The 25143-nt window shown below is 55.2% G+C and overlaps 1 protein-coding gene across 1 annotated transcript; it reads right to left on the bottom strand.

Annotated features, from left to right (window-relative positions):
• Positions 1-16822: 16822 nt before the first annotated feature.
• On the bottom strand, positions 16823-23939 carry LRFN3 (leucine rich repeat and fibronectin type III domain containing 3). The gene is made up of 3 exons (XM_027078933.1): positions 22854-23939; positions 19849-21285; positions 16823-17459 (listed from the first exon to the last, which is right to left on the bottom strand). The coding sequence occupies exons 2-3, from the start codon at positions 21267-21269 to the stop codon at positions 16994-16996; spliced, it is 1887 nt and encodes a 628-aa protein (XP_026934734.1). The 5' UTR covers positions 21270-21285; positions 22854-23939; the 3' UTR covers positions 16823-16993.
• Positions 23940-25143: the final 1204 nt, after the last annotated feature.

Here is a 25143-nt window from a genome sequence, read left to right as displayed (position 1 = left end):
CTTGACTTGGGCAGAGCTGAAGCTAACCCTCAAAGGGATAAATACCAGGTGGCCAACCATGGATCAGAGGCACAGCTGACCCATAAGGGTTTGGGATGGATAAGGCCTTGGAGGCTGGACCATGAACGGCCCTGAGCTCCTGAGAGGTAAGGGTTGAAGAGCTGGACCATAATCAGGACTGAGAAGTGAGAAGGATAAGAGCTGGGGGCTGGACTGCCGTCAGAGCTGGGCTGACACTTTAGGATGGGCAAAGGTTGGACCATAATGGGCCGTGGAGGGGTGGCTGGAGGCTGGCACAGTGGGAAGTACAAGGTCTCAGGGACTAACCTGTGCAGGGAGGGGCTGGCACCCTGAGATGGGCAACAAGGAGCTGAAACTGGGTCAGGAGGGGGGCCCCAGATGAGCAAAGATGGAGAGGCTGGACTGAGGCCCTGGACACCCACTGCACTGGCTCAGTTTCTGCCAGCGGAAGACTTGGCCACCCAGCAACTGGCAGGTTTCACAGTAGACACTTAGCATTGGGCATAGTCCAATGCCCAGGCATACGTCCACCATGCAATCTTGGACACAGGGGTTTGGTGCAAGCAGCTTAGGGCGCAGCTGGAAGGGCCCCGAGGTGAAAGAGGACATCACACATGTGGGCAAAGTGGGCTGGGGTTCTGGTGGTTGGCAGAGTGACAGCATGGTGGCAGTGACAGCATCTTGCCAGCAGCATCCGGACACTCACTCAGGGAACCCACCAAGAAGCTATGGCTGAAGGCCCAGGCCAAAGCATCCTCAGGTAGCTTGGTGGCCCTAGAGTGGAAGCTTTCCAGCCCCCAGCCCCAGCAAACTCCATCTCCATTTCTGTCTTCAGAAACCAGAAGTCCCTTCTCCAGCACATAAAAGTCAGGCCATGGGACACAGAGCCCTCACTCCAGAGCCTGGAGTCCTCGCTGCCTAGAGGACTTTTTCATGCATCAGGTCCAGGAATCCTGCCTTTTAGAACTGAGTAGTTCTGGACCCCAGGAGCTAGAATTCTCCACCCTCAGGACCTGCGGACCCCGACCCCAAGATTTATGCGTTCCTGACACTGACACCCAGGCGTTGATAGGTGTGCCCACAGACCTGGGGAGCCACGCACAAAGTGCAAGTCGCAAAGCACAAATGGGTAGTTGGGGAAGCTGTCTCTTCGTTGCAGATCCAAGCACTGCTGCTGGTCTCTAAAGGTCTAGGTGGCATCAGGTCATGGCAGTGGCTAAAGGGCCCGTTCAGACCTACGAGGACAGCACAGGGCCCTGGGGTCTCTGGTGGGGACACAGGTCTGATGCAGGGCGCAGCCTAGGGGGCTTGGCACGGGGCATCAGGCGGCTGCAGGGCACAATTATGCAAGAAGACACGCAGATCGGGACCTCCCACATCACGGGTCCGGTCCCCGTTGAAGTTTCCACACAGGCCCTACGTGTGTGCACGGTAACGTTTGGTCACTTGCAGAGACATCGCGAGCTGCCAGTCAAAGACAGTGCAGTGCAGGCGGCTCTTGCCCCAGACCTGCCTCTGCCCGTAGTTCGGAGCTGTGGAAGTACAACCAAAGCCTTGTGATACTCAGGGCTGCCGACAGCTGTAGCCACTGCTGGTTCACCTGGCAACCCAAGAGCCAGGGTCACCAGAAAGGCTGAATTCCTGAGCATTTGAGGAGGGGTGAGGGATGAAAGCTGAGGAGGTTGAAGGTTGGGGTACTGGGGCTTTGCGAGGTCTCACCCTCATCTGCTAACCAGGAGTCTTGTTTCCAATACCCAGTTCTGTCCTCATGCAAAACTCAGAAGTCCTCCTCTGAGGAACCCAGATAAGTTGTTCCACTAAGGAGCTAGGAGCGCCCACCTCCTCTAGTTAATAGGACAGCCTTCAGCCAGGACCCAAAGGTCTTTCCCACAATTACCAAGAGCCTCCTCCAAGAACTTCCAGGTCAGAGAGTGTCTCTCTTCTCCCAACCCATGATTTCTGTTTTTATGCCCCCACGCCACCCCCCAGAAGGTTCCCAAGCCACCTTTTACTCTCCTTCACTACCTCCACCCTGGTCCAGCCCCCATCATCTCCTGCCTGGAGCATTGCAGCAGGCCTCCTCACTGGTCTTCCTCCACAAGCCCCATAGTCTGTTTCCCACATGGCAGCCACAAGGATCTTATTTACACGCGAGTGATATCTCAACCGTCCTCTGCACAAAATCTTCCCTTGGTTCCCACCTCACACAGAATAAAAGCCAAAGTTACCGCAAGAGCCCACATTGCCGTACACAACCTGACTCCCGTGATCTCTCCCTCTGCTCGGCACCACGATCCCACTTCAGCCTGGACCTCTTGCTGTTCCTCTAACATGGGTGGCAGATTACCACTTTAGGCACTTGTTGTTCCCTCTGCCTGGAATGCTCTTTTCTCAGATACCCACATGGCTCTCTCCCTCACTTCTTTAAGACTTGGCTTAAGTTACATCCCTCCTATTTAAAACCGTACTCTCAGAAATCCTCATCTCACTTTCCTTGCTCTATTTTTTTTTCTCTTTAGCACGTAGCGTCTTCTAACATACTATGTAATTAACTTATATTTATTGCTTCTCTCTGTCTGCTAGACTATAAGCACCGTGAGAACAAGGGTTTTGTCTGTCTGTGTTGCTGACGTGCCCTCAGTTTCTTGAACAAGGTCTGGTACATAAGAATAAAATATTCCTTAATCAAGGAAGGAATTCAGGAGTGTCAGGTCCCTGGGAGATGGGGGCCCAAGTGGTGAGGGTAAAAATCTGGAGCCCTGGGCTTCCCTGGTGGCGCAGTGGTTGAGAGTCCGCCTGCCGACGCAGGGGACACGGGTTCGTGCCCTGGTCCGGGAAGATCCCACATGCTGCGGAGCGGCTGGGCCCGTGAGCCATGGCCGCTGAGCCTGTGCGTGCGGAGCCTGTGCTCCACAACGGGAGAGGCCACCACAGTGAGAGGCCCGCGTACCGCAAACTGGAGCCCTGAGAATTTGAGGGTGCTGGATACCTGGAGTGGAGGCTGCTGGATGCTGGGGAGTCATAAGAGCACTTGGGGAACTCCTGACTCCTCAGTGGCAGGGTGAGCTCTTAAGAGATGTGGAGAGGAGTATGGACCATCATGGGCTCACGCATCAGGTCTTAGCAACATACACCTTCTGAGCTTTCCTTATATTATCTCACTTAATCCTCACTACAACCCTATGCGTTAGGTCTTTACATCATCCCGATTTCACAGATGAAGAAACAGAGGCCCAGAGAGGTTAACTAATTTGCCGAAGATCATATAAATAACAAGTGGTCAAGTTGGGATTTGAACCCAAGCCATCTGGCTCCAGAGTCCATTGTCTTTCTATAGTGATGAAAAGTGCTGAAAGGTGGCTTTGTACATCCATAACCTCCATCAGTTTGCCCCGCTAGCAACCACAATTAAATATAGTCTAGCTCCCACAGGCTTCCAACCAGAGCAATGTCCCCAAACCTTCCCTGAGGACAAATTTGGGACATGCCAGTGGCTGCATGTGGTCCTAGGATATGTCCAAAGCTCAGAGAATTTGGAGGTTCCAGATGCCAGGGTTAGGGGACAATAAACATAGCAAACATTCCTCATATGACACTTACCATGAGCTGGACTCTGTTCCAAGTGCTTTTCATGCGTTAACTCGTTCCCACCTCACAGGAGCCTGACGAGGTAGGTGCTAGGCATCCACAATCCCTTATCTACAATCCCCCAGTGCAAAAGTGGTCTGAAGACTGAACGATGTTTTGTGTGTTTGATGCTAGAACTAAATTGGCAGCAATAGCCCCTCACGTGTGGCTGCTTGTAGTCTTAATTTATCCCATTTGGTATGAATATTCAGACATGTCACTGCAGAGACGTTAATATTTGTGATTTTGTAACACCCGCTGGGGTATTATATAATATGTGGCATTTGCATGGTATGACCCTTTGAAATTCTAAGATCTGAAATGCACCTGGCCCCGATCATTTTAGCTAAGAAAACTGTGGACCTGTATAATTGCCTCCATTTTACAGATGACAAAAATGAGGGACAGAGAAGGATGGGGTTTCCCAGGATTCCATACAGTGTGATTCTTACCCGAAAAAACGGAACTCCTGTTTGACAGCAGTGATGATGACGTCAGGGATGTGCGTTGCGACAAAACATGAGCTGTCTCCCTCCAGAGCAGGCGACCCACAGCTGGAAGGAACGGAGGCCTCTGGGTAGGGTCTGAGGGCAGTTGCTCAGGATGTAGGCGCAGTCCCCAGGCATGGGGAAAGAGTAGCCATGCAGAGTGTAGATGTGTGGTAACCCAGAGGCCCAGCAGGTTCCCCCTGTGATGGTCCCCTGCCCATTACTAGAGACAGCCACTATCTATTTATTTATTTATGGCTGCGTTGGGTCTTCATTGCTGCATGGGCTTTTCTCTAGTTGCGGTGAGCAGGGGCTACTCTTTGCTGCGGTGCGCGGACTTCTCATTGTGGTGGCTTCTTTTGTTGCGGAGCACAGGCTGTAGGCGCGTGGACTTCAGTAGTTGTGGCACTGAAGGGCAACTACTGAACCCACTGCCTCTCAAGGCAGTGGGCTCAGTAGTTGTGGTGCACGGGCTTAGTTGCTCCGTGGCATGTGGGATCTTCCCGGACCAGGGCTTGAACTCGTGTCCCCTGCATTGGCAGGTGGATTCTTAACCACTGTGCCACCAGGGAAGTCCCAGCTGCTATCTCTGATTTGGTCACAGACATCATTTTGGACCCAGATACAGTTTCAAGTTCTGGTTTCCCCACAGCCACAGCCTCTAAGCTTGGTTCAGTCACTGCCACCACCTTGAGCCCCGGCTTGGCCACTAAGGCAGTTTCTGACCCAGACCAAGACACTGTCTTGGATTTGGACTCTGGTTCAGCCATGAGCATGGGCAGGGAGACAGGTGTAGGTGCTGGTTCAACTACAGCTACAGATTCAGGCCAGGCTCCATTCACGGCCCCTTGTGCAAGCCCCAGCTAAGCCATGGCCACAGATAAAAGCCCTGGTTCAGGTGTGCTCTCAGATCCTGGATTGGCCATTACCAGGGTTTGAGAGTTGGACACTGTTTTGGAGTCCCTCAGAGATACCGAGTTGGAACTGGACATGGTCTTGAATCCATATGTGGCTTGTGTGCTAGGCACACACTTAGCCTCGTGCTTTGCAAAGGTGACATGTGGTCCCACTGGAGCATGCATAGTCCTTATAGGAGACTGGGAACTGGAGTAGCATCATTAGGGAAGACGCTAGGAGGGAATGAGATTCCATGGGAGGGTCCACAGCCTCCTCGGTCAGAATATCTGGAGATGAGATGAGGCGAGGATGCCACAGAATTGAATCCTGGCATTTAATCTCATCCCTGACCTGCCTCCACACCCTTGGCATCCAGGCTCCCTGGCATTAAAGACTCAGCATTCAGAAGCTAATAGGGTTCCCAGTCTAAAATGAACTGGGGCCCATATCAGCGGAAAGAGAAGGGTGGGGCTGAGGGACAATACAGAAATGATCAGCACAGCCTGGGTGTAGAATAGGACTTTGATGAGCGGGCGAGCACAGGCTTCATCTAAAAACAGCCATATCAATTATTTAAAAATATCTGTGCCCGTAAGTCCAATCACATCTGTAGGTTGATTTTGGTCAGTGAGGACTTGCAACTTGCCCTGTTAAGCAGCCTTAAGAAGTGTGTGTGGGGGGCTTCCCTGGTGGCGCAGTGGTTGAGAGTCCGCCTGCCGATGCAGGGGACACGGGTTCATGCCCCGGTCTGGGAAGATCCCACATGCCGCGGAGCGGCTGGGCCTGTGAGCCATGGCCGCTGAGCCTGCACATCCGGAGCCTGTGCTCCACAACGGGAGAGGCCACAACAGTGAGAGGCCTGCGTACTGAAAACAAAACAAAACAAAAAAGAAGTGTGTGTGTGTGTGTGTGTGTGTGTGTGTGTACATATCCTGTGGGAATTAGAGACCTATATCCCCCCACCCCCTAATTCCCAGGGAGGGGAGTTATTTTTTCATAGCTGTTAGTTCATGAAGTTAGCCATCTACAAAGTGAACTTTAAAGAAATAACCTTGTTTGTTCTGTAAGGCTTTGCACATTTTCCATCAAGATGGGATATAGAGTATTGGTGTGGATTAGAATATGAGCTTACATGTCAGCTCCCCAGGGTAAGGGTGTTGTCTATGTTGTTCATTGTTGCATCTCCAGTGCTTAGGAAAGGCCTGGCCTGAGGTAAATATTTTTAAACATATTGAAAAATAATAACAGCAAATATTTACTGCATGCCAGGCACTGTTTTATTAACTCATTTTTTAAAATGCCATAAAATCTTATAATGTTGTTGGTGTTATTACCACACTTCAGAGAGGAGAAAATAGAGGGTCAGAGGGTGAAGTGATGGGCCCAGGATCACATGACTTTAAGCAGGATTTGAATCCAGGTCTCTTGGCTCCAGAGCCTGGCTCTGAGCCGTTATGAATAAAAGAATTGAAGTCCATGTCTTTGTTTCTAAGAAACCCCAGCCTTTGAGTATCCCTCACATTTCTCTTATCTTCCTGTTCTCCTGCTGTTTTTCAGGACAGAAAGAGATTGGATGGTAGCTCCTTATTCCAGCATTACGGGAAAATCCCGATTCCCATAGCATAATTCAGGACTATGGTCAGCATCCGGTTACACTGAATCTGCGTGGAGGGCTGCGTTCTTGGTGGAGAGGCACATCTTCCTTAGCATCCTGAGCGAATTTTGGGATCACAGCTGCCACCTGCTCCGTGTGCAGATTTGGGTGGTGATTTCTTGACTTCAACCTTCAACCGCTTCCTGTATAAAATGGGAGTAATAGAAAGATCTGGCTCCACGGTGGCTATGAGATTTACATTACATAATGTACATATATATAAAAGCACGTATCACTCAGCTCATAAGTCTTGACTATTTATAAGTCTTTGTGAGGCAGTACAAAAAGCAAAACAAAACAAAAAGGTGGTTAAAACCTTGTGCTCTGGAAGCAAGTGGACTGGGGTTCAAATCCTGGCTCTGCCACTTTCTTTCTGTATGAATTTGGCAAAAGATTTGAATTCCAGCCTTTCCGCCTCCTTCTCCAGGAAAAAAAAGGAATTATTACAATATTATTATAGCGCCTACCTCAAAAGCTAGCAGGAAGGTTCAACACTCAACATTAGCTATTATTATTTTATCCCATCTCCCACCCCATTGTTCACATTTCATACTGTAATGAAGAAAAAGAGCGTGTGACCTTCAGCAGTAACTTCCTGTTTGAGCCCAGTGCCTGGAATATAATGTGGTGCACATTTAACAAAGTATAACTATTATTATTGTTATTCATTCCATAAATGTTTAATGAGTGTTGGGCACTTTCACAGGTGCCAGCGATACAACAGTGCAAAACATTTTTGTAAAGGTCTGACGTCATGGAGCTATTTGGGGTGATGGAAATGTTCTATAGCTTGATCTAGGTGATGGGTACATGGGTGTGTACGTACATGCGAAAATTCACCAGCCTGGATACTTTAAAACTGTGCAATTAACTGTGTATCATAAAACTATATTACCCTCAAGGAATAATATGTAGCAAAGAAAGAGAATAAGTAAGTATATAGAAGGTTTTATGTGCTATGAAAAAAAGCAGGGAAGGGCTAGAGATCGTAGAGGTTGGGGAATTGAGATTTTAAATTGGGCAGTCAGGTTGGCCTCAGTAGGAAGGTGACGTTTGAGCAAAGACTTGAAGGAGGTGAGGGAGCGACCCATAAGGATATCATGGGGACAGCCAGTGCAAAGGCCCTCAAGCAAGGTGGCCAGTGTGGCTGGAATAGAGTGAGGGAAGGACAAGAGAGGAGATGAGATCAGGGAGGTAATGGGAGCAGATCCTGTGGGGCTTTATAAAACACTTTGGTTTTGCTGGGAGTGAGGTGGAATGATTGCGTGGGAGGTACGTAACTTGAATTTAGAAACTCTCTCTCTGGCTGCTATGTGAGCAAGCGAATGTATTGTTATGATTTTCTTCGACCCTCATCCCCAGAAATCCCATCACGTGCCCACCTCCGGACTCTCTTGGGCCCCAGGGTTGCTCACTCATCGCCGGCTACCCACCGGCCTGGATCCGGAAGCCCCCGCCATGGGCGGTGCTTAAGCTGAACACTCAGAAGGACGCCTCGCGCGTCTCCAGGCTGTGCACCGCGCTGTGCCCGCGACCCGGTTCTTAGGCCAGCCCGGTTCAGGCGAAGCCCTGAGCCGGGGCTTGGCTGTGGCCAGAATGCCGCCCGTGATGCGGCTCAGGGCCGGCGGGGATGAAGCTCCAGTGCAGGTTGGGCAGCGGCCGCCGGTTGGGAAAGCCTGGCAGCTCCTTGAGCGCTAAACTTAGACCGAACGCGCCCATTGGGAGCCCGAGAGAAAAGAAAGGATCGTAGGCGACGCCGCCGAGGGCCGCGGCCCCGCCCAGAAAAAGCACCTGCAGACAGACGGGCCGAGGAGCGCAGCACAAGTGGGCGCACCAGGTCCACGTCGAAGTGCAGTGAGGAGACAGGGCGCAGAGCCTGCGCTCCTCCGGCGCCGTCTCCTCCACAAACGTCGGCCGCCGGGGCTGCCAGCCGCCAAGTACACGAGGTCTCGGGGCCCGGGATACGCCAGCGCGAACGGAGGCACGGCGTAGACGGGGCCTCAGAGACCCTGGGACAGCAGTTTGGACACGTGGCCACAGGCCTTGTCTCCCACTTGCAGGCAACTGTGACCAGTCAGCAGCACGACGGGATGAGTGGCCACCACGCAGGTGCTGACGGGTCTTCTGAGCTCTGCAGCTGCAGTGCCTGGAAAGGCTCAAGGTGTACGAGGAGGGGCCGGCGGGCAGCGTGCTTGACGCCGTCCAGCAGGACCCGCACGGGAGGCTTGAGGCTCAGGCACGTTGGCCGAGCGCCTGCCACCATGGCAAACTCCTTGTGCGGGTCGTGGGGCTGCAGCGACGGCGTCACCACGACGTAATGGGTACTCAGCAGGTGGCGCGGAAGAGCCAGTGCCGTGTCCAGGGAGGCGCGCCTACTCGCGGTCATCACTGTCACTCCCATCGGCCGCGACGCCTCTAGGCGCACCTCGCTGCCCGCCGCCTGCCGCGAACCCACGCAGTGGTGCATCGGGTGCGCCCTCACTAGCACCAGGGGCCCCTTGGGCGGTGGCGACACGTACAGCCGGAAGTTGGCCTTCTCAGCGCCGGTACTCCAAGAAAGCCATGATGATGTCACGACCCTGGAAACCTACAAACGCAGACCCTGGGCCTGAGGGAACCCAGAGGGGATAGGAAGGAGTCAGCATAATCCGGTGGATTTTGAGGCCAAACACATTATATTGTAATCCTGACTCTACCACTCCCTGGCCATGTGAACTGTGGGCAAGGTATTTAACCTCTTTGGGCCACACTTGCCTCATCTGTAAGAGGTAGTGTTTAGCCCACACTTCACAGAGCTATGGGAAGATTAGACGAGATAATATACGTAAAGGCCACGGAACAATGGTACATAAACATTAACTTAAAGTTGCCTCCATTGGTCCGTCGTCCCAGAAAGGCCTGACTGTTGCCCTTCCCACAAGCAGTTTGGCCAATTCCTTGTCACAGAGTCTGCCCAAATAGTCCTTTGTCCCAGCTGGCCAGGGCCCTGTCCCAAGAAGCTCCACTGTGGCCAATCCCCTGTTGCAGAACTTGCCAGGCAGCCCCCCAACCCCAGACGGCACAACCAGTCCTCTGCTGTAGATCCAGACCAGCTCACCAGCCTTCTGCATCTCCCATGGGTCACTCACCCCATAGGAAACTCAGGGCACCGAGGCACAGCGGGGCAGGTGCTCACACACGGGGCAGCCACGGCTGGAGAGGGAGTGGACAGATCCAGGCTAGTCAGTGCAGTCTCTCCTGCCAGTCTGCCCTCCAGCCCTCCTACTGCAGGAGTGGAAGGGGACACAAGAGGAATCCCAGAGAAGGGCTTGGACCTCCAAGCCCCAGGAAAAAGGCAAGATTGGGGATCTCACCTGCCAGGAACTAGACTGAGGCCGGGCACATTGTGGGGGCATTTATAGTTCCAGATGCCTGGGCCTGGCCCTCAACACTCTCCCAGGGTCAGCACACTGCGGTCCCCATTAACACTGGCTCCAGCCTGACCTGGTGCCACGTAATGAGGCCTAATTATGTGGGCGGGGTCAGGGAGAAGGGGCAGACAGAGAGCGGAGGGAGAGGGATAGAGAGGGAAGAGGGGAGAGACAGAGATGAGCAGAGACACTCAAAGAGGGAGAGGAAAAAATACAAGAAAATTACAGGGAGATGGAGAGATGGGTGTGGGGAGAGAGACAGGCAGAGTAAGGAATGTAGAGAGAGCTGAGCGTGGTGGAGAGATGTAAAGGCCAAGAGAGACAAGAAAGATATTTCTTCAGAGGAGGGCCTTCGAGTGTGGAGGAAGTGGTTGTGTTTGGAGGAGGTGACGGCTCCAAGTTTGAGACAGAGGATTACAAATCAGGGGCTGGAAGGGAGCAAGCAAGAATACCAGGGCTCCTAGGAGGAGAGGAGCAGGGCTCCTGAGCCTGCTGAGGAGGGAGGAGCTTCAGGCTTGGACTTTTGGGATCCTGGGAAGGAGGGTGCCAGGGTGCCAGGAGCCTTGGGGATTCTGCAGAAGGAGGGGGATAGAAACTGGTTTTCTGTGTGTGAGGGAGAAGGACTTGGGGACCTGAAGGTGGGGACTGGGGCCTGGACCCCTAGGACTGGAGCCAGGCGGGAGAGGACACCATGTGCCCGATGTGGAGGTCTGGAGGATTGGGGGGTGGAGTTCCCCAAGGGAAGACAATGGCTTCCAGTCACTCCCATCCTCCCAGAAAGTCCTGAGCCGGAGAATAGTGGAGCCGCACTGTCCATGGAGGATCTGAGAGGAATGGCAAGCCTGGGGCTCTAGACAGGGAAAGGCAAGGGACCTTGGATACAGTTTCCAGCCCCTCCCTCCCTCAGGTCCCAGGAGCCTGCACTCCTAGTCCCTTTCCCCCCAGAGCCCTTGCCTTTGGTGGGAGGAGTAGGGGGAGAATTCAAGAAGGAACCGACTTTCTTTCAGTAGCTTCATTTCACACCTGCTTAAGATCCTTCCCAGGCTCTTCATCACAAGCAGAGGAGGTGAGGGAGGGCATAGGGATCAAGGTGAGGGAAGGTGTGGGCCTTTCAGGGAGCAGCGATTCCCTTCCAGCCTGAGGTGGAGAACATATGTGCTAGCCTTTTTTTTTTTTTTTTCTGGTCACGGCACACGGCATGTGGGATCTTAGTTTCCAGACCAGGGATGGAACCTGTGCCCCCTGCAGTGGTAGCGTGCAGTCTTAACCACTGGACTGCCAGGGAGGTCCCTGAACACATGTGCTAGAGATGGAGCTAGGCAAGGGAGCAGGGGAGGGGGCAAGGCCTGTGCCACCAGGCTGAGGAACTGGGACCCTGTCCCGGGAACCCTGGAGAACCATGGAGGGTTCCATGCAGAGGAGGGCCAGGTTTGGCTTTAGGAAGACTCCCTGGACCAGAGAGTGAGACTGAGGCCAGAAGCCCAGGGGGAGGAGATGAGAAGCCCAGGGGGAGGAGATGCAGGGACCCAGGTGGATGAGGCCAGAGCTAGAACAGGATGGGACCTGAGAAGGGAGGAAGGGGAGGTGCGCGGGCTGTTCAGGAGGCTGGGTGGGGGTTGCCCTGAGACAGGACCCGGGAAGAGGGGCAGGTGTGGGAAGCAGCTGAGGCCAGTGTGAGACCCAGTGTGTGTGAGAGGCCTGGGGGATGTCCAGGAAGCCAAGGTAAGCCAGGCTCGGGGTTTAGGAGAGGGGCCAGGGCCGGGGACAGCGATGTGGAGGGCCTCAGCAGAGAGGGAAAACGGGGGCATTGGGGTGTGTTGGGGGTGATACCCCAGAAAGAGGTGAGTGGAGAAGCAGGAAGGCGGTGAGTTCCCAGCCCTGGGGACCATAGCATTCAGCGCTGTGGATGAAGAGGAAGTTCCCAAAGAACTGATGTTTCATCCAGAGTGAAGCGTACCCCGGGGGTTCCACAGAGTTGAAGCCGGAATATACCGAGAATAAAGTCCTTTGAAGTCTCACATTTTATACTCTAAATTCTCATCAATTTTGCATTCACCTCCATCAGTCTATGCACGTGAGTTCTCATATAAAAAGAGTTTCAAGTACTTACCAGTGACACCCTTTAACCTACCCTTGTGTACTCCCCTCCCACCCTCAACATTGAAGATCTTCAAGTGAAAATGAAGCTCGGGGTTCAGCCTGTGACTGTGGAATCTCCCCAGCCAGTCTCCTGGTACACTGGGGTGTCTGTCACCCAAGCATTCAAGGCTCTTCAAAAGCCTAACCAGTGGCCAGACACTCCCAACCCCTCCTAAGGCAAATGAGCCTCCCACCCTGACCTTGTTCTGTGCCGTGTACCCCTCCCCACCATAGATCTAAGGTCCAAACCAGATCCTGCCCCTCCCATGGCTCCAGTGCCCCTGGCGTGGAGTCGCAGTTCGTAAGCCTGGCAGCAGGCGTCCGCCCACTTCTTAAGCTCGCCTGTCACCGTCCCCCCTTCTCGCACTCTGTGCTCCAGCTACACAGAACTTTGGCCAGCTCTCCAACGCACAATCCTCTCTCTTCCCTTCCTATCTTTTGCATACGATGTTCTCTCTCTTTGGAAGTCCCTCTCTTCTCCCGGCTCTCTTTGTATATCCTTCAAGTGTGCAGGGCCCAGTGCAAAGTGAAAATGTGGAGTCCCTTGTTCAAAAATCGTCAAGAATTTCATGATGGTGACAGCAGGGCATCAGCCTAGCACAGCGTCCTTTTAAACACAGGGCACTGGGCGACTACACAGGGCACGCTGCCATGAAGCCGGCCCTGCCTTCAGGAAATTTTGCATTCTCCCCACCTCCCATTCCAGGCTCAGTTAGGAGCCCCTTCTGGGCTCCCAGAGGCCCTTGGGCTTAAACAGGCCCTAATCATTTTTGCCTGTGCTTCCCGCATCCCAGCCCTGACCACTCTGAGCTGCCACTGTTTGGTGAGTGTTTACTTCCTCCACCAGACTTGAACTCTATAAGGGCAGGATCTGGGGCTATGTTGGTCACCACTGTGTTCCCAGCATCACTCTGCACAGGTCAGGGCAACACTGAGCTTTGATACTTAACCTTGCTTTTGTGAGGCATGATCAGGGAGGAAGCAAAGGCTGGAGCCATGCCCAAGTTCAACCTAGAAAAGAAACATCCCCTTTCTGAGGACCCTTTGTCTGATTCTCCCACATATGTGCCCAGGTAAAGAGCTGTGAAGGCTTGGCATTAGCTGAGGCGTCTCAAGGGATCACAGGTATGTCCAGACACTCAGGGCCTGTGGGGGATTAGCCACACCCAGACACATGGGTTGGATCTGGTAGGACCCAGACAGGGGAGAGTCCTGGTATCAGGACTACAGTGTCTTCAAGAAAATGCTCCAATAGCCTGGAGCTTTGGCCCCAGGAAAGCTGGCCTCAAAAATGTGCAGGGCATCCTCAAAGCCAGATGGAGGATGGAGAGTGGAAAGAGTAGCACTCTCTGAGCTCAGGAAACCGGTGGACTCAGTCAGGCAATGCTGGACAAGCTACATTTTAACTTTAAATTCCAGACACGTCACCATTTGTCCACAGTTGTATTGTTTCTGCCTGGGGGTGGGGGATGGTCCAGGCATCCTGTGCAGGAGGCAGAAGGGGACCACGTTAGAGGGACCAGCCTGCCCCCATGGGCCTCCTCCCACCTCCGACTTCTGAATGTGTAATAAGCTACTGCTGGGTGTGTGTCCGCCTTCTGGGCCTGCATTTCCTGTGTCCACATTCCCCCCGACCAGCCATGGCCTCAGTCCTAGCACTTGAACCTAGAAAAGTCCTTAATTCCTGCACTACAGGGAAGTCAGCTCCCCCTTCTAAGGAATGGGTCCTCGGATATCAGAGACCTAGGCTCTACAACTCTTCTTCCCAGTCTCTGCAATCTAGCCTGAGAACAGGGTAGCTGGACAGTGGTCCACTCTGTCCCCTTCTGTGTAGGGGATGGAGGCCTCTGGTGAGGTAGTTTCAAAGCTCTGAATCCATCCACTTCAGGTCCCAAACTCGTCCGGCCACTTTTCGGCCTGGACCATCACTGTAGCCCCTTCCCTGGTCTCTGTGCTTCACCTTTGTCCTGAACATGCAAACAGAACTGCCAGCTTCCTTGAGATCAGGGAGCACTACTCTCCTCACTGCTCAAAACCCTCCAAAGGCTTCTCGTGCCACTGAGAATAAAACCCAGGCTCCTCCAAGCCACCTACAGGGTCCTGCGTCACCTGCCCCCTTCTGGCTCTCCAGCCTCCACACGGCATCATTCCCTTTATCCTCACCCCACTCCAGCCCCCTGGCCTCCTGCAGTGCTGTTCCATTTGTATGGAATGTCCTTTCCACCCACTGTGTAGTTAACTCCAACCTGAGCATCTCAGCAGAGGCGTTACTTCCTCCAGGAAGCCTCCTTCAACCTTTCTTCCTGGGTCAAGTCCCCTGGTTATAGGGTCTCACAGTTCCAAGGCTCTCTCCTGCCTGACCTGTCTTGTCACCATACGTGTTTACACTTGTTAATTTGACCCTTGTTTCCCCCACCAAATGGTGAGATATGGGAGGGCAGGACAGGCCTGTATTTGTTCGGTATTGAATCCCTAGCACGTTGCACACAGTGGGCACACAATAAATTGTTCAGATTTTAAAAGGAGGGTTGAGGGATGGCGCACTCTGGCTCCCCCTCATGGCAGAAACTGGTATTTTGTAGCTTGGCGCTAGGAATCCATCCCATCCTCCCAGCCCCTGGGCCCTTTTCCCCAAGACACCTCGCTCTCCCTGATGGCTTCACCTGACCTCAGCCACCGAGGGTAACAAACAAGAAGAAGAAGGAGGACTCCGGATGCTGCTGGAGGACTCAGGAGTCAGATCAGGTCCCTGGCACTTAGGTTGTTCCCTTGGCCGACGTAGGATCATTTCCAAGGCCTACACCCATCTAGAAACTTCGCCAGAATCTAGGATGTTATCCCACGAGGACAAGTCAAGCGAGCCAGATCACGAGAACGGCCCAGCCAGTCTTGGGCTCCCTTCACCATGCTTCACACATCACTTCAGAGAAGAACGACAGGACCCGAGTTCCCTCCACATCTCTGCCTCTGGACCACGACAGGTGGGCTGAAGTCAGGGAGCGCTATCCTCTTACTGCCCATCCCATTCCTGGCTCTCCAGTGAGGTTCAACATTTCCGAGGCCCAGGGTTTAGTCCTGCAAACCTCCAGGCCTGGTGTCTGAGTGGGGGAGCCTAGAGCAGACCTAGACTGAGTGACGACCAGCCCTGGAGAGACGTGGGGCAGAAAGGCCCTGATCAACCTGAACCAGGCCCTAGACCCCGAGAATCACAGGGTCTACGCTCCCTGTCTACAGTTTCTTCCCTCCTCCTCTCAGGTCAGCTGGATGTGGCAACCGCCCAGCTGATCCCCTAACACTGCTCTCGCTGAGGTCACCGCAGCCTTGATATCATTAAACACAAGAGTCACTTGGGTCTGACTTGCCTGGTTTGCTTCAATCCATCCCTTCACCTACTGCTCCTAGTTAGTCTTTGTTTTTTAGTCTAGGGTTTTATTTGCCTGCCCCTTAAATATGGAGAATTTGGTGGCCTCAGTTCCCCATCACAGCTGACAGAGCCTTCATTTCTGTCCCCAGTTCCAGTCTTAGACCAGGGGTCCTAAGGCCTCCTGACTGCCACACCTTGGTGGCATGCCGATCCTCTGGGCCCCCCCATATCCACCAAGTCCCAGAGGCACTGGTGGTACGGTGGTGAGCACAGCTGCCTTCCGTATCCACCAAGTCCCACACTGGCCTCAGCATCTTCCCCAAACCTGCCCCTCCTCCCCGGTCCTGTATCAGGGCAGCTCCACTGTCTCTCCCCTGGCCAGAGCCCTGGGCCTTACCCTGGACACTTCTCTCCCCCACAGCCCTTCAGCTCCATAACCCATCCACTCAGCTTCTTGAATGTCTCTCTCACCCACCCCCTAGTGCCCTCCCCCAGGCCGGCTCTGGTCCAGCCTTGTCCTCACCCACCCAGGTCCCTGCCCTGGTTTCCCCCAGGCTCCCAACCTCAGTCTTCTCCCCTGGTCCACCCTCCTCATAATGGCTAGAAGGATCTTCCTAAAGCCCAAACCTGACCCTCTCCCTCCCTTGCATAGACTCCTCCGTGGCTCCCCAGTACTATCAGGTTGGAGTCTGAGCTCCTCAGCCTGGAGGTCCTGAACCCTGCCCACCCTTCCTGCCTCACTTCTACCACGGCACCCCCAGTGCCTGGCACTCCCTAAGCCCTTGCTTGGGCTGTCCCTCTGCCTGGAACACCTTTCCCACTGCTCTTTGCCCATTTATCTCCTTCAGACGTCATTCTCAGATCACGTCTCCTTCATGAAGCCCTCCCTGACCACACCCTGGGCTGAGACAGGCCCCTTTTCTGGGCTCCTGCAGTCTCCTAGGCTTCCCTCCTCACCACGGCTCTGCTCGCTCTGAGCTCTCACTGTCTGAGGGGCAGGGCTGGGGGCTGCCTGAGGCATTGCAGCATCACCCAGCACAGGGCAGGCCCAGAGAGGACACTCAAGGACTGTCTGTTGGTTAAAGGGATAACCATCCTTAGCCTCATCCAGGGACTTCAGACAGAACTGGGGGGTGGTTCTCTCCCCAGAGGGGGCATCCCAGCTCCAGACCCCTGAACGATCCCCCAGCCCCAACAGACAGAGACAAGGGCAAGGGCCCAGGCCCAAGCTTAGAAAAATAGGACTTTCTTGTTGTGTCCCGGTGCCCGCGACACCCTCCCCATCAGAGTTTTAAAAACCGTGAGCAATTTGGTGAGTCTGAAGCCAGGTCCCACAGGGTGTCTGGGTCCTGCTATCCCTGGAGCCAGAAGGGCCATAGAGGTGGGCGCGAAGCTAGGGTCCCGTGGGTTCATGGCTGGGCCCCCAGGGCTCACAGTCCAGCTGGACCACGGTGTGGGCCCTGGGTGCGGCCGGCTCAGGAGCCGGCGGGGCCAGCGTGGGGCCCAGGGCGCCATTGGTCTGGGAGCAAACGCTGCTGACAGGCGCAGGTGCCTTGGTCTTGCCCGGGGGTTGGCCACCGTGCACCTTGTAGCGCATGAGCAGCACGAAGATGAAGACCAGTACCGAGGCCACGATAACACCACCCAGTGCGATGATCATAGTGCCGCCCAGGAAGGGTGCGTGCGGGGCCCCGCAGGGCCGCAGCGCTGGCTCAGTGGAGAAGCGGTGGCAGCCCACAGGCCGTGTGGCTGTCAGCCCCGTGGCGCCGTCCTCGTACACGGCTAGCACACACAGATCGTAGGTGCGGCCTGATGCCAGGTCCGTCAACAGGAAGGAGCTGCTGTCGGCTGGGATCATCCTGGAGGGACAGACAGGTGGGAGTCAGGCCTCCGGCTGCCCAGTACCCACCCTGCACTCTGCCCCAACCCTCCGAGCTGGAGGATTTCCCCCCAGGCCACTGTCTCATTTCACCCTAGCCCCTGAATTCCCTGTAACCACTACCGGAATTCCCTTTGGTCTGATACCCGTCAGCTGCCCAATATCCCCCCGTTCTGTTAGCCTGTTTCACCCGAGCCCACCCTCTCATTTTCCCACTGCTCGAATACCCATGTGATCTCCCTGTGGCCTTAACACCCAAATTCCCTCTAGTGCCGCTGCCCGCTTCCCCTCTGCGCTGCTGCCCAGCTTCCCGCTAGCCCCACTGCCCCCCATGTGGGGTTTCATTTTATACCCCACTGCCTGGTTCCCATCCTGCACTGCCCCCCAATTTCCCACCAACCTCCAAGTTCCCTCTAGCTCTGCTGCCCAGTTTTTCTCCACTCTCCTGCCTGACTTCACGCTGGTCCCCCCACCCTACTCTCCCCTAGCTCACTGCCCGAGTCTCTCCAGTTTACTACCCCATTTTCCGCCAGCCCACCACCGAGTTCCCTCCAGCCCTACTGCCAGACATCTCTCCAACTCAGCACCCAGTTTTGTTTTAATGCTGTCTGGTATCCCTCTAACTGGATGCCCATTTCCTTCTAGCCACACCCCCCCCACGCCCATCCAATTTCCCTCTAATCCCACCTCCCAGTCTCCCTCTAGACCTTCACCTAATTTCCCTCTGCTCCTCTGACTTTCCTCCAGCAGGTGCCTGGTTTCCCTTTTCCAGCTGCCTGACCTTCCTCTAGTGTTAAACCTAGAATTCTCTCTAATCTAACCACCCGATCCCCCCATACTGCTGATGCCCGATTTCCTTCTAACCTGCCAATGAATGTCCCCCAAGCCCCGCTGCCGCTGCTGTGTTATTATTACCATACCCACAGCCTGCTTTCCAGTGAGTCCTGTCATCTGGCTCCATTTTCATTAAACTGATGTGCCTCAGTCATCACTGCTGAGTTCTTTTTCTCCCTGTTGCCTTATTTCTTTCCACTTCTGTCCCGATTCTCTTTTATCTCTCTAGCCTGGTTTCTATTTATCCTTATTTTTCCCATTCCCTTTTACCCTTAGTACCCAATTCCACTATATTTCCTTTTGTAGCGTGGCGCCCTGTTGCAGATTTAACTTGTTTTATAATCTGTTTTATTCTTAAACTGCTTTAATGAGGGAACTCCATGATTATCTCTAGGAGGGTGATGATCTCGGAGAGCATTTGTCCCGTCCCCTGACAGGCAAGGTAGATAGGACTTGTGTGATTTTCAGGGGTGGGCCTTCCATGGAATCTACTGAGTACCACTGTCTACGAAAGGGAGTGGAAAAAGCTCGTTGGATTTCCGGGACTGAAAAGGAAATCAAGTGACTATCTTTTGAGGTTTGGGCTTCTGGGGAGGCACAGGGAACCCAGGTACTGGGTTTACAAGGTGAAGACCCCAGGCCTTGGGAGGCCCAGTCCTCTGCAGCCAGGTGTCAGGGACTGTACCCTTGGCCCAGCCTGGCAGTGAGAACAGGGAGCCATCCACAGGCATCCATGCAAGCCTGGACTTGGGCGAGATGTGTCAGCACATCTGGATGAGAGCCCACTAGTGACCACATGTGGCCACAGCAGATGTTCCATGTGCTCTCCGGCTTGGGGGCAGAAGTTATGTAACCCGCCTCTTGGAGTATGTAAACCCCAAGTTTTGTGTTTGCAACAAGAGAAGGGAGAAGGGAGCCCCCAGCAGTGGTCGACTGAACATTCCTGTTCACCCAGAGGTGGAGCTTGAACTAGGTTTAATTTGATTTAGAAAACCAAAAGTTGAGATGCCACCACGTTGGAACTCCAAACACATGGAGCAAGTCGCACCGCACAAACGCAAAGCCTAATCTCTATGTAACGTCCTCCCCCGTTTTCCTTTTAGCCTCTGGTCTGAGTTCCTTTGCAGCCAGGCTGCCTCACTGCATTTTTCCCATGATCCGTGTACTCTCCCGCTTGATCTCTTTTTCTTCCTGCAGACTGGTTTGAGTCTAGCCCTGTCATCTGGAAATACCCGGCTTCTCTTTACTACTTAAGTTGGTTTGTATCCCCTCAACTTTGCCCCTCACCCCCAATTATCTTTTTACTCTTCTGGCCTGATTAGTATTTATTCTTGCTGCCTTCTTTCTTTTTTACCACTGTTGCCAGATTTCTTTTACCCTCTCTGCCTGATTTCTTTTACCTCTGCTGTCTGATTGCCTTTGTAACCTTGCAGCCTCATTTCCAGTGCTGCAACCTGGGGTATCAGTAGGTGTTCCTCCAGCCCTCCCTCCACCTCGCTCCCCCACCCAACCTGCCCGCCGCCTGGACCCTGCACCTGTAGACGAGGATGTCGTCGGCTGAGCTGTTGTACTGGATTTGGTACATACGGATGCCTGGGATAGGCCGCTGATCTGGCCACTGGACTAGAGCAGCTGTGGCCCCATGCTCAGTCACCTGGACGCCACGGTCGGTAGGGGGCCCTGCGTCAGCCGCCTTGGAGGAGGCAGAGACCGAGGCAGCAGAGGGCGGGGTGAGGGCATCAGGATCCCCGTCCCGCGGGGGGTCGCAGCTTGTGCTGTTGGCTAGCTGGGGGGGCGGCGGGGGGCCCACGGTCAGCTCCACAGCAGCCGTGGCCTCGCCAGCTGCATTGGCCGCGATGCAGGTAAAGATGCCGCCATCGCCCGGCTCGGTGACCAGCAGCTCCAGCGTCCCGTTAGGGAAGGCGCGAGCTCGGCTCGAGTTGCCCAGCAGCCGGCCCTGGGGTGACACCCAGCGCACACGGGGCTCGGGGTCGCCCACTGCCCGGCAGCGCAGGGCGGCTGGCCGACCGGCAGGCACGGCCAGGGGTGGCGAACGGTGTGTCACCACGGGGGGCTCGCACACAAACTCCTCCTCACCCACAGCCCAGAAGTAGCGGCCACCCAGGGCCGGTGGGGAGGCGCAGGCCTCGAGGTCGTCCTCCCGCGCCAGCCGCCGGAGCCACACCAGCTCGCAGTTGCAGTGCAGGGGGTTCCCGCCGAAGGCCAGCACCAGGGCGGACGCGGGGGAGCCGCGGGGCCTGGCCAGCAGCGGCAGGCGGGAGAAGAGTGGGTCGGGTGGGATGGTGGTTAGGCGGTTGGAGGTCATGTCCAGCCGTGCCAGCTTGTGCAGGCGGGAAAAGGCGCCGGCGGGCACGGAAGCCAGTAGGTTGTGGTCGAGGCCCAGCGTGTTGACGTTGCCCAGGCGGCCCAACGCCTCCCAGGGCAGCTGTTCGAGGTTGTTGTAGGAGAGGTCGAGGTCCTCGAGTGTCTCAGCGCAGTCGTCCAGGGCCCCAGCCGCCAGCGCTGCCAGCTGGTTGTTGCTCAGGATGAGGTGGCGTAAGTTGACCAGGCCGCGCAGCTGCCCCTCACCCAGCGAGGTCAGCCGGTTGCCGTCCAGGTGCAGAGCGCGCAGGGCGCGAAGGTCAGCGAAGGCGCCGGCGGCCACGTGGCGGATGGTGTTGCGTGACAAGCTCAGGTGCAGCAGGCCCGTCATGTTGGCCAGGTCACGGCGCCGCACGGTCGCGATGAAGTTGTCCGCCAGGCGCAGCTCGGCCGCCCGGCGGTCCAGCGAAGGTGGAACGAACAGAAGGCCTGCCCCCGGGCACAGCACGCTTAGGGGCAGGGACTGTGTCTGGCAGCGGCAGCGGCGGGGACACGGGCTGGGTGTGGCTGGCTGGGGTGGAGACGAGGCGGGGGCCAGCGGCAGCAGGCAGAGGAGCAGAGGGAGGACGGCCATCGCGGGCAGGGGCGGCCTGCAGGGAAGAAGGGGGGAGTTAGGGCGGGCTGAGGCCAGAAGGGGGGGGGGGGGGGCAAAGGGGGGTGGGGGTGGTCTGAGACCAGAAGAGAAGGTCACAGAGCAGAAGACTTGGTCAAAGATGGTCAGAGAGAGGACTGGTCAGACAGATCAAAAGCCAGAGGTGACGGTCAAAGACTCAGAGAGATGTTTCCCGGGGGAACCCAGGGAGCAGAAATGTGCAAAGATGGTCAGAGGGAAGGGAGGTGATTAGAAACAGTTAGCGACAGTCAGAGAACAGGATCAGTAGTCAGGGTGGGTAGAAGGTAAGCCAGAGAGCTTTAGACGTGGTCAGAGAGATACTCAGAGATGGCCAAAGAGACAAGAGTTGGTCAGGGTAGTGGGAATGACTAGAAGTAGCCAGACGTGACCAGAGAAGAGAGGTGGTTAGAGATGGTCAAGAAGATCAGAAGTGGACAGAGAGGGGAAGTGGCCAGGGGTGGTCAGATCCAGGAGAGATGGTCAAAGATGGTCCAAAATGGTCAAAAGGCAGAGAGGCAGTCAGAGAGAGGAGGAGAGGACAGACATGTCAGAGACAGCTGGACATGGGACAGCTGGTTAGGATGATGGGTGTGGGGAGAAGTCATCAGAGAGAGGAAAGGCAACCAGAGACGTTAGAAATGATCAGAGAACACCAATGAGCAAGAGAGACAGAGAGAAGAGAGGTGGTCAATAAAGGCCAGGATGGTCACAGACTGGCAGCTGGAGTCAGGAGTGGGTGGAGGGCAAGAGAGATGGTGAAAGATGGTCCGAGAGAGGAAAGGCGGATAAAGGAAGTCAGAGAGGAGAGATGGATGGAAGCGGCTGGAGAGAAGAGTGGTAGAAAAAGAGGTCAAAGATGGTCAGAGACAGTCACAGGTCAAGGCTTAGGGTCAGGGGTAGACACGGTCACGAGAGCTGCTGAAAGATGATTAGAGAGCGGTACCTTGGACAGCGATGTCAAAGGTGGTCATTGAGTGAAACAGTAGACAGAGGTGGCTGGAGAGAGAAGCTGTGGACAGGGGGGTTAAAGATGATGATCAAAGACAGAAGTGGCAGACAGAGATGGTCACTGAGAGGAGTGGTGGCCAGAGGTAGCCAGAGAGAAGAACAGTGGACAGAAGTGTCAAAGATGATCAGAGAGAGGACAGGTGAATAGAGACGGTCAGTGAGAGGAGAGGCAGAGAAAGGAGACTGGAGAGCGGAATGGTGGACAGGAGAGGCAGCTGGAGATGATCAAATAAGACAGATGGTAGGAAGACGCTGGAGAGCCGGCGGGGGGGGGGGAGGGGGTGGTGGTGAGTGGGTCACAGACCTGGAGATGCCATCAACTGGGGAAGAGGAGGTTAGAGAGAGGCAGGGCTGGCCAAACGTCCAGAGAGTGTTTGAAGCAGAGCAGGAGCTGGAGGCAGACCCTTGTGAGGGGATATCTGTTTCCTGGGGAAACTCCAAAGGTGCCCAGGGGAACCTGGTAATCCTTACCTCCACCCCCAGTCACAAAGTTCCTCCCAAGTCCCTCCCCACCGTGGGGTCTCCCAGTAGTCTTACCTGAGCTGGAAGCAACCCCAGGGAGCAGAGTCCTCAAGCTCCAAGGGGGTCAGGGGTCTGGAGGGGGTGCCTGGTCATTCCTTCCCCGTCCCCAAGGCCTCTGCAGAGGGACCGTCTGTTGTGTCTCAGCTCAGATTTGTGGCCACGGAGTCTTGATACTTTGATAGACCTGGACACTTTGGGTCCTAGATCTCCAAACACTGGGCCCCTAAGGGTCCAGTTTTAGAGACCCAGGCCCCAGTTTGGGTTGCTTGGAGTCATGGTCTCCCAGCTCCAGTCCTGGGATGCTCAACAGTCAAATGGAGAGTTTAAGCTCTGAGTCCCAAGCCCAGTCTTGGGATCCAATACTGGGGTGCTGGGTTCAGATACTGGGGCTCTGAGTCAAGATTTGCCCCAAATTTCAGTATTCGGGTTTGCAGCAAGGACTTCAGGCCCAAACTCAGGTTTAGGCCCTTTGGAATGCCAGGGTTCAGATCTTGGGATCTGAGGCCTAAAGTCTCAGGGTTGGGGTCCCAAATAGGGGGTTCCACTGTATAGAAATGAGAATCCAGTCCCAGATTTCAAGGTCCCAGGCGCAGAACTCAAGAGTTCAGCTCCAGATCTGGGGTTTCAGATGCCAAATCTTGAGGTTCAGGCTCCAAATCTTGGGGTCCATATTCCAATTCTTGGGGTTCAGGCTCCAAATCTTGGGGTCCCAGGGACTGATGTTGAGATTTCAGCCCCAGATATTGATGTTCAGGCTCCAGGTCTTGGGGTCCCAGCCCCAAATCAGGCTCCCAGGCTTGGGCTTCCAGATCTCTGGAGCCAATCTCGGGGTGCAGGCCCCAGATTTCGGGGTGCGGGTCCTGGATCTGGGGTGGCGGCGTCCCGACTTGCTTCCCGGGCTGCGGCGGGGGCTGGCCCAGAGGGAGGGGGGCGGCTGCGGTGGGGGCGGGGGGGCGGCCAGGCAGCCCCGGGGGCCGGGGTGGGGCGAGGCCTGGACAGACACGGACACGCGGGGTGGGGGCACCGCAGCACAGGCCGGGGCGCAGGGGGGAGGGGCCGCGCTCAGAGACCCCTCCCCCGCCGGGGCCGGGGCGGGGTCCGGGCAGGTGCGGGGCAGGCGGGCCGGGTCCGGGCGCTCCCGCGGCCTCCTCGCCGGGAACCCAGGGCCGTGCGCGCGCCCGTGCTTAAAGGCGCAGGCCCCGCGCGCGCCCGCACTTAAAGGTGTAGGCAGGTCCCCTCCCTCAAAGGCGCGCCCCTGGCCTCACCTCTCACGGAGTCGTTCTGGCTTTGCTTCGGAGGGAGAATCCTTGGATAAAGAGACAGTCAGAGAGATAGAGAGAGACACAGAGACTGAGACAGAGAGACACACAGAGATAGCGAAAGACAGATAAAAAGGCAGGCTTAGATTGAGGGACAGAGAGGAGTAGAATGAGAGAGAGGCAGATAGAGAGACAGAGAGATAGGAAGGGACACACATATTCAAGGAGAGATGGAAATACAGAGACAGTGACAGACCCAGAAAGAAAAAGAGAGACAAAAGACAGCACAAGTTAGAGATCGAGATAAAGTCAGAGAGACAGAGAAATGGGAGAGAGACAGAGACAGAGACAGACTGACCTGGGGCAACTCAGCTATGAGGATGGGTACGTGTATATATGTGTGTGTCCAGGTCTCATTCACAGCCTTGAATGTGGTTCTCCACCCCAGAGCCCCCGGCCCCCACAGAAGCCTGTATCCTTCTGTCCCTGTGCCCCAGCACCACCTCTCTGGGATGTCCGTCCCTCAGGTGGAGTTTCCTTTCTTGAACCCTGCCCAGCAACAAGCCTGATCTTTCAGGCCAGAGGGGAGACTCTGCTCCTTCCTAAGACTCCTTGCCCTGGCTGCAAGGGGAAAACTTGGCTCCTGTGCCCTGTGCCCTCTGGATGTAGAGCTAGACCTCAAGATACACTGGCCAGATATCCCATGGAGGAAGGAGAAATTAGGAATTGGGAGAGAGGCAGGGGGTTGGCTGGGGTGACCCAGAAAAGTATGTCCACTGCCTTCCCCTCTCCCCAACTCAGGTCCACTGCCCCACAGAATATCCTACTAGAATTGTACTAACACATGACTCACCAGGAGTGGTGTCTTCCTGTGCTGATGCTTGTGGAGGATAGTGGAGGAGAGGATAGGGGGGTGGGTTCCACATGTTTCCTGGCAGATGGTGTTGCAGGAAGAGGAATGTGGGCCGTGGTCTACAAGCCTCGCCTGGGAACGTTGCTATTGGTTATAGCAGCGTGGGGGACTTAATCTCTTGCAAACCCTCGTC

Source organism: Aethalodelphis obliquidens, unplaced genomic scaffold (assembly GCF_003676395.1).
Source record: "Aethalodelphis obliquidens isolate GAN/ISIS:26980383/991018 unplaced genomic scaffold, ASM367639v1 scaffold43, whole genome shotgun sequence".
Lineage (NCBI taxonomy): Eukaryota > Metazoa > Chordata > Mammalia > Artiodactyla > Delphinidae > Aethalodelphis > Aethalodelphis obliquidens.
Note: the sequence above shows the minus strand (reverse complement) of the source record. Positions and strands in the feature narration are given on the sequence as shown.

What these genes read in the sequence shown, in the direction of transcription:
- LRFN3 (XM_027078933.1), bottom strand. Translation starts at nt 21,269, where the DNA reads ATGGCCGTCCTCCCTCTGCTCCTCTGCCTGCTGCCGCTGGCCCCCGCC. An exon ending in GACGACATCCTCGTCTACAG is followed by an intron (nt 17,460 to 19,848) that starts GTGCAGGGTCCA and finishes CTGTCCCTCCAG; the next exon opens with GATGATCCCAGCCGACAGCA.